Source organism: Crocuta crocuta, unplaced genomic scaffold (genome assembly GCF_008692635.1).
Source record: "Crocuta crocuta isolate KB4526 unplaced genomic scaffold, BGI_CrCroc_1.0 scaffold334, whole genome shotgun sequence".
Taxonomy (NCBI): domain Eukaryota; kingdom Metazoa; phylum Chordata; class Mammalia; order Carnivora; family Hyaenidae; genus Crocuta; species Crocuta crocuta.
The window spans coordinates 4,745,613-4,754,084 of NW_027533260.1; the positions used below are offsets into that span (position 1 = coordinate 4,745,613).

At 60.0% G+C, this 8,472-nt stretch overlaps 1 protein-coding gene across 2 annotated transcripts in view; it reads left to right on the forward strand.

Moving 5' to 3' along the window:
- The window catches only part of SYMPK (symplekin scaffold protein), a 35,784-nt gene that overhangs the window by 25,141 nt on the left and 2,171 nt on the right, over nt 1-8,472 (forward strand). For both annotated transcript variants that reach the window (XM_077746999.1, XM_077747000.1), the window contains 6 exons: nt 1,060-1,220; nt 2,637-2,745; nt 2,993-3,093; nt 3,681-3,771; nt 4,362-4,463; nt 8,182-8,369. In XM_077746999.1, the coding sequence (XP_077603125.1) occupies nt 1,060-1,220; nt 2,637-2,745; nt 2,993-3,093; nt 3,681-3,771; nt 4,362-4,463; nt 8,182-8,369 (752 nt within the window). The remainder of the gene's footprint in view (nt 1-1,059; nt 1,221-2,636; nt 2,746-2,992; nt 3,094-3,680; nt 3,772-4,361; nt 4,464-8,181; nt 8,370-8,472) is intronic.

The window sequence follows — 8,472 nt, forward strand, 5'->3', positions numbered from 1 at the left end:
TGGGCTGAGAGCCAGAGGACAAGGAGGGCTAGCCTGCGATGGCGCTCTGGGAAGGCCAGACAGGTCATCACGGGCCTGTTCCTTCAGCAAAGCCCCGGCTCCCCCAGAATTACAGATGGGGAGGCCCAGGCCCCTGGACCATTAAACTGAAAGGTTCAGGGGTGCCTGGGTGGATCAGTTAGTGGAGCATGAGACTCTCGATCTAGGAGTCGTGAGTTTAAGGCCCACGGTGGATGTAGAGCTTACTTAAAATAAAAATTTTAAGGGTATGTATTTGTTTAGAGAGAAAGAGAGCACAAGCATGAACGGGGGAGGGGCAGAGAGAGGGAGAGAGAATCCCAAGTAGACGGTAAGGCTCGACCTCATGAACCATGAGATCATGATCTGAGCTGAAACCAAGAGTGAGATGCTTAACCAACTGAGCCACCCAGGCGCCCGTACTTAGAATAAATTTTAAAAAAAACTGTAAGGTTCAGGTTGTGACAGGAAGCACAGGTCCTTCTGGGAGAATAGGGGCCCCTACACAGCCCAGTGCCCTGAGGACTTCCGAGGAGAGACACTATTGCTTGAGGCCCAAAGGATGAGATAGAGAGGAGGTGGGCAGCAGCAGCACTGCACGCACAGGAGCGATGTGTGCACAGGGACTTGGGGGGCTCTGAGGGGCTGTCAGAAGTAGGATGTGGCCAGAGCCTAGGGCCGGGGGCCGCCCTGTACATCCTCTGGCAAGTAGAGCAAGGGGAGGCGCTGGGGACTTGTCCTGGGAACGCCGAGCGAGAGAGGGGTGGGGTCGGAGCTTCACTTTGGAAAGATCCCTTCGGCTCTGTGGTGGAATGATGGTCAGAGACAAGGTGGGACTTCCGGTGCAGATGTTTCTCAAAGGGGAACAGTCCTGGTCCCACCCCATTTCCCTGATGATTGGCTTCCTGCCCTAGAACAGATTGCTTCCCGGGCCCTCCTCCCTTCTGTGCCACCCCCCCACCCCCAAGAAGGGACAGACACTGAGGGCGGGAGGTGGTTGGCTGGAGAGTGGTCCCTGATCCCCACCCCCTGCTCTATCAGAGGTGGCAGCGCCCTGGACTGAGGAGACAGTAAAGCAGTGTCTGTACCTCTACCTGGCCCTCCTGCCTCAGAACCACAAGCTGATCCACGAACTGGCAGCCGTGTACACTGAGGCCATCGCTGACATCAAGCGGACGGTGCTGAGGGTCATCGAGCAGCCGGTGAGGCCCCCAAGCCCGCCAGGCTCTGCCCACCCAAGGGCAGGGCTGAGGCCCCACGCCCAGCCCTTCTCCCGGAGTCTCCACCTCGGCATGTGCTGAGCACTAGCGCACTAGCGGTCGCCGCTCCTGGCTGAGCGGCTCCGTAGCGTGGGGGCGGCGCCCATGGCCCAGCCGCCAGTGAAGGGACAGCAGGGCAGCCCTGCAGGTACCGGCCTGGAGCTGGACAGACCTGGATTCGCATTCTGCCTCTCCCTTTCCCGCTCTGCAAACTGACCCCTCTTCAGGAAGAATAGTGAGGATAAGTCCGTCCTGAGCTTGCTGCACAGGGAGCCCGGGACCTGGTGCACGCAGCCATCTGTGTCACTGGTACCGAGTACGCGCTGGCCCTCCCCTGCCCTGCCTGCGGCAGCCTGTCCTTGTCGGCACACGAGCCCCTCCCTCCTGTCTCCCCAGCCACACACCACCCCCAGGAGAAGCAGTTCCAGTGCCTGCCCTTCCAGTTTGCAGCTGGATTTGAAACCACTTTTGTGTGTATCTCTGTCCCTGATGGATTTTTTTATTATGGAAAATTTCTAACATAAACAAAAGGAGGGGGTACAGTAATGCTAATTCCCAAATAGCCGCTCACATTCAGCCGGCTCCTCAGGCTCCTCACCTGGAGCTCAGGGATAATAGTGGCTGGCCAGGAGGAAGCAGCTTCTTCGGTTTTCAAAGTGAACTTCTGGAGGCAGGGGCTGCCAGTTCCCAGATCATTATGAACGTTTATTGGCAGAGGAAGGCGTGAGCCCTTGAAGCCGGGCGTGCATTCCCTGCATTTGTTGCTTCCGAGGTTGGGGCGGGCTGCAGACAGCCCGGATCTGAGCCAGCCGCTGCGCGGGGGCGCTGGCACTCACGGATGCCTTTAGAAGCCTGGGAAGTCTTCCCGGAGGAATTGGAGGGCAGGTTGGGCATTAGAGGGCGGGTTAGGTCAGAGGCGACAGCGAGAAAGGGCCCGGCCTGCTAATCAGCAGCCAGCACTGGCGAAGGCTTGGGGGCCGCGGCAAGTCTGTAGCCTGTGAGATGGGGGTAGAAGCAGCCCAGATGCTGCCCCCCTACGCCTCCCCCCTCCCCCACATTTCCCCCAGTTCTTCNNNCCCAACACCGGTCACTGAGGTAAAATGGGCCCATAGCATTGTGTTAGCATGAGGTGTAAAACAATGCTTCTGTGTGTGTGTTGCAAAATGATGATTATCACAGTTCAGTTAACGACTTTTAAGATCTCTTTCTGTCCCCAGTTCTTGCCCCAGAGTCCCGACACCCCCCCCAGCCACCCTGCCTCTGACACCTGGGCCGCCCCAAGCTCTCCTCCTGGGCCCCCTCGCCGTCCCCCATCACCCAGCCCCTTCCCCAGCCTGCCACCCCTCTCTCTCCCTCTAGATCCGAGGAATGGGCATGAACTCCCCAGAGCTGCTCCTGCTGGTAGAAAACTGTCCCAAGGGGGCAGAGACACTGGTCACACGATGTCTGCACAGCCTCACGGACAAAGGTGCCCCCGGGATCCCCACCTTTCATCCTTCTCCTCCTCCATGTCCTAGACCCTTCCTGCTCCCCCTTCCCAAGACCTGAGGGTCAGAGCTGCGAGATATTTTGCCAAATGCATTTGAGAAACCAACGGCCAAAGATTCCTGCTCTGAAGCGGAGTGGGCCGTCCCTCCCCTCGCACACGGCCGCCCTGTGTCACCTTCCCCTCCGCGCTTACCCCCCCCCCATGCCCCTGCTGCCTCTGCCCACAGTGCCGCCCTCCCCGGAGCTGGTGAAGCGGGTCCGGGATCTCTACCACAAGCGCTTGCCGGATGTCCGCTTCCTCATCCCTGTGCTCAATGGACTGGAGAAGGTATGGAGCGGGGTGTCCGGGTGCCCCCGCGGATGAAGACACGGCAGGGCAGGGATGGCGGGGAGGCTGGCGCCACCACGTCAGATGCTTGTGGCTCCAGCCCAGGGCTCCTCACACTAGGGGTCAGTCTCAACTCTGCTTCATCCTCTGTGACCTTAAGCAAGCCGCCCCCTTCTCTGCACTTCGGTTTCCTCCTGTCAAGTGAGGATCGCGGTGCTCCCCTCCCCCCCATGCACACGGCCGTCCCAAGGCCTACGTACATGCTTCCCCTGCTTGGGTCTTGTTCCCAACAGGATGCGGGGCCCTAGCGGGCCTCAGTCTTCTCGTGTGTAGAGATGATGACCACATCGTCCCTTGCAGGGGTCGCAGGGCGTGTGACACAAGGAGGCCTCAGATGGGGAGCGATGAGCTGGGGCTGAGTCAGGTCCAGTGTGACTTGGAGACACAGCTCAGCCCCGCGGGAGCAGGGGGAGCGAGAGGAGGGGAGTGTCCGTGGGTGTGGTGAGGCCGGAGCACCTCCTCACCTCCCCAGGGCCAGCATTTGGGATGGAGGGCACCTGACCCGCCTCCCTGCCCTCTGCCTGCAGAAAGAAGTGATCCAGGCCCTGCCAAAGCTCATCAAACTCAACCCCATTGTGGTGAAAGAGGTCTTCAACCGCCTGCTGGGCACCCAGCACGGTAGGTGGCGTCTTGGACGTGGTCAGAAAGAAAGGAAGTAGAGCTCCCAGGGGAGAGGCCCCCCGGGCTTGAAGGACGACCTCCTCTGCCCTCCCCCCAGCGGCCGGTGCTAGGGAGGGAATGGAGGCTGGCTGTTGCGCACACAACACGGAGATTTAAACCCACACGCAAGAGCGTCCGGGACCCTTGCACAGCACTGCCTCGGAGCCTGTCAGTGAGCCCACTGCCTGGCGCAGCCTGTCCTGTCCAGGGACTGTCTGGGCTGGGCTCCTGCCCTCCTGCGTGCACGGCCTGGGGAGGAGGGAGAAAAGCTGCTCGACCACATGAGATGTTGCCCTAAGGGGGGAAGGAACCCATTGAGGGGAGGAGGAGAGCAAGGTGAAGGCCTTGGGCTGTGAAGGAGGGCTTCCCAGAAGGGGTGGCATTTAGTCCGTTGTCCTCCCCTGCTCTAGCCCTGGGTCCTCCCAGTCCCATCGAAGCAGAGGTGCCTCACCCCCGTTCACCACGCCCCTGATCTGGGGAGCCCAGCTGTTCCTTCCGCTTGCACACGGTCTCCTTCCCCTCCCCGCTCCCACTCCCGCCTGCTGCAGGGGAAGGGAACTCGGCCTTGTCCCCGCTGAACCCTGGAGAGCTTCTGATCGCATTGCACAACATTGACTCGGTGAAGTGTGACATGAAGTCCATCATCAAAGGTGAGGCGCTCCCCCCACTCCCCGCCCCCCCAAGTGGCGTGGCTGCTGCGGACCTGGGGAAGAGCCAGTCACCCACATGTCCCCGCTGGAATCCGCCAAGTTGGAGATTGTACCACCTGCAGCCCCATCTCCGCTCTGGATGCCCAGCCCCCTTCCTCCCCCCNCCCTCCTTCCTCCCTCCCTCCCTCCATCCAAGCAACTGGCGCATCCACTATGCGCTGGCACAGAGTAGCCCTCCCTTCCCAGGCCTGGCCTGAGGAATGAAGGAAGCCGAGCAGGGGCAGAGGTGCGGCCAGAGCAGGGGCAGAGCAGATGGAGCGCACCAGGGCGGTTGTTGGACGAGGAGTAGGTGCACTGTCCTGTCTGGGCTCTTGAGCTCCGGTTGAGGCAGGAGAATGTGCCCCCAGGGCAGGGGCTTGGGGACAGGCTGGCCGGCCCCCCACCATCAGCAGTTCCACGATGGCTGCCGTCACCACTTAGTGAGCACTTAGACTGAGCCCAGCCATCCTCAGCGCCCCGCGGGCCTGCCCACCCGTGCACGCAGCCCGGTGCCTGGTGAGTATGCCGACGTCCGTGTTCTAGACGAGGAAACGGAGGTTCCGGAGAGATTGAGTGACTTGCTCAGGGCCACACACAGCTCAGTGGTAGTAGTAGGATCCGATGTCCGGTAGACCCGAGTCGGAATCCAGCTCTGCCAGTTCCTCCCGTGCATGGCACCCTGGGTCTCAGGCCCCCTCCCATAGGAAGACTTCCGTCTGTCAGCTCTCCTCAGCACTACCTGCCCCCGCTCCTCCCCGAGGGAGGTGTCTGGTCCAGAAACCCTGCTTTCCCACCAAGGGGGAGGCCCTTAGTGTCGCCCACTCCACTCAGAAGACGCGTCTTGGACTCTTTCCTTTAAGAGCAGGGAGGGGGTCTTCCCCTGGCCACCTACTTTCACGTCTGGCCTCAAGTAGCTTCTGCAAAGACTGCCTTTTTCCTAGCCTTCCTCAGCAAGTTCTGTCAGAATCTTTTAGGTCAAGAGAGGAGCTTACGGAAATTTCAAACCCACGCCACAACCGAGGAGGCGCTAAGGCTTCCTGAGCAGCACTGAGCAAGCTGAAAGAACAGTAACGTGAAAAGGCTCTTGAAGCTCAGCATCCAGAGTGGCCTTCTGTGTTTTGTTTTTTTTTTAAGTTTGTTTATGTAAGTAATCTCTGCACCCAGCGTGGTGCTCAGACTCAGAGCCCCGAGATAAAGAGATGAAGAGTCACATGCCCCTGTGACTGAGCCAGCCAGGCACCCCTGGGAGTGGCCTTTTTACACACGGTAGCCCCTCTGATGATGTCGGGGAAGCTACATGTCTGCTCCCAAGGACCATACGCTCACACGGTTTTGCGTACAATTTGAGGGGATTCACAGACCCCCACCACCCCACTAACCCCATTCACAGACCCAGATCTAGTCCCCAGGAGAAAAAGAGCCTTGTCGCAGGTCGCTCAGGTGGCCAGTGGCCAGGTCCCTGGAGATGTCATCAAGGCCTGTCCTTTTTAAATTTATCTATTTCTTTTTAAATGTTTATTTTTGAGAGAGAGACAGAGAGCACGACCAAGGAAGGGATAGAGAGGGGTGGGGGACAGAGATTCTGAAGCAGGCCCTGTGCTGACCACAGAGAGCCCAATGTGGGGCTCTAACTCACGAGCCGTGAGATCATGACCTGAGCTGGTCGGTCGCCTAACCACTGAGCCGCCCCGGAACAAGCATTCACTCATGGCATTCACTTCCCCCCTTTTTTTTTCCAGGGTGTTTTGTTTTTTTTTTTTTAAGTTTTATTTATTTCTGAGAGAGAGAGACAGCATGAGCAGGGGAGGGTCAGAGAGAGAGAAAGACACAGAATCCGAAGCAGGCTCCAGGGGCTGAGCTGTCAGCACAGAGCCCAACACGGGGCTCAAACACATGAACCGCGAGATCATGACCTGAGCCGAAGTCGGACGCTTAACTGAGCCACCCAGGCGCCCCTCACTCCCCTTTAAACCACCCTCTTTCTGTGGTGGGTTTATAACTGGACCTGCCCCCAGTGACCTGGTGCAGCAGTTAAGACAACTCACAGGGCACCTCTGCTCAGCCTTGTGCTGGGCAGTGCTGGACGGGGACAGCCCTGTCCTCCTTCAGGCACTCACGGTCTGTCCCCGGACCTTAGCGTTCCACAGTGAGCAGGGCTGTGACGGGAGCCCCCAGAGGACACCTGAACAGAAACTGCAGAAGGATGAGTAGGGGTGAGGTAGCAAGGGAGATGATGATTCCAGAGAAAGCAAGAATATTCGCGGAGGCCAAGAGGTGTGCTGGCATGGCCTGGTTCTGCAGAGGTAAAGCTGGTTAGGTCTTGTGGTTTAGGGGAAGGGGCCTAGTCAGGAGGTCAGGCTGGAAGCATTAGGAAAACGGTGCCTGGGCCCCATCCACATGGCGGTTCATAGGCCACAGCGGGAGACTGGACTTGATCTCTGGAGGGCCTCTGGGAGGTACGGGCTCAGAGCAAGCTCCTTAAAAACCCCTCAGGCTGCTCTGGAGGGCGGATGAGAGGGCTGGGTGGGAGGCCCAGGAGGAGACTGGAACAGAGGGGGAGCGAGGACAGGGCTGGTTGTGGACCCTTGCAGGCAGAGCAGGCAGGAGCCTAGAAGGCAGGAGGAGGAGCATTCTTGGTTTCTGGTAGGTTCACTATGGCTTCTACACTGTCCTTCCCTTCTACACTGTCCTCTGGTCCAGATGCCTGCCCTACTGCCGTCCAGTCTCCTCCCTGCCTGTACTCCTGGAATGCCTTCCATCTGCCCCCCGGTCCTTATGGGAGCCCCTCATTCCTCATAGGCACCCACCCCTGTTCTCCATTAGCCTCTCAAGGATTGGGGGCCTCTCTTCTGGCTCAATAAAGACTTCCTGGTTGACAGACTCACATGGCAAGTGGTGTTTGGGGAAGAAGGGGTTCAGAGGCAGTTCCTGGGGTCTCCCCATCAGCACAGTGGATCAGAGCACTGCCAAGCCTGCTGTTTTTGGGGTGCCACAACCCATTCCTGAGGGAACGGACCCCAAGGCCTGCCTGCCTTCATGGATGTCCATACTGGGCCCACCCTCCTGGAGCCCTTCCTCGCACTGGGTGCTGAGCTGGGGAGCTCTCTGTGTGCCCACGCTTCCTCTCCTGCTCCTTCCTCCCTTATTCTGTGGACCGTGTCCCCCACGTGGCCCCAGGCCTGGGATCCCTCCAGCACCAGCACAAACGCCCTGTGCCCCGGTCAGGACGGGGAGTGGGCAGCCTGCTGGTGGAGGGCGTCTCTCCTATGAGGAGGCTTACAGGAGTCAAAGCTGCCTTCCCTCTCGGGGGGGCGGGGGGCGGCCAGCCAGAATGGGCCCCCAGGCTTTGGCAACCTGTCTTTCCTGCCCCAGCCTTTCCATGGGTTGTCCCCAAAGAAAAAGGGCCAAGGTCTGCCCGCTCTGCCCGGCGTGGGGCTCCCGGGAGCTGGACGGGTCTTTAACCTTGGACCGAGACGGCAGGCTTTCCACGGACCAGGCCGCAGTGTCCCCGCAGGGACCCGCTGGGCGAGGAAGTCCCTCGCATCTGGAGCTTCAGGAAGTGAAGGCTGGGTCTCCACGCGCGTGGGCAGATAATGGGGCGCTGTGAGGGTGGTGGGGCTCCCACCTCCCAGGGGGCGGGCGGGCAGAGAGGACAGGCCCACTCTCCGCCTCCTCGCAGCCACCAACCTGTGCTTTGCGGAGCGGAACGTGTACACGTCGGAGGTGCTGGCCGTGGTGATGCAGCAGCTGATGGAGCAGAGCCCCCTGCCCATGCTGCTCATGAGGACCGTCATCCAGTCTCTGACCATGTACCCCCGCCTGGGGGGGTTCGTCATGAACATCCTGTCCCGCCTCATCATGAAGCAGGTAACCCCCCCCCTCCCCCGCCCTGGGCCCCACAGGCAGCGCACCGCAGCAGGACACATGGGAGACAGACTGGAGGCCTGGCCTGCGGCTTTCCCAGCTGGCC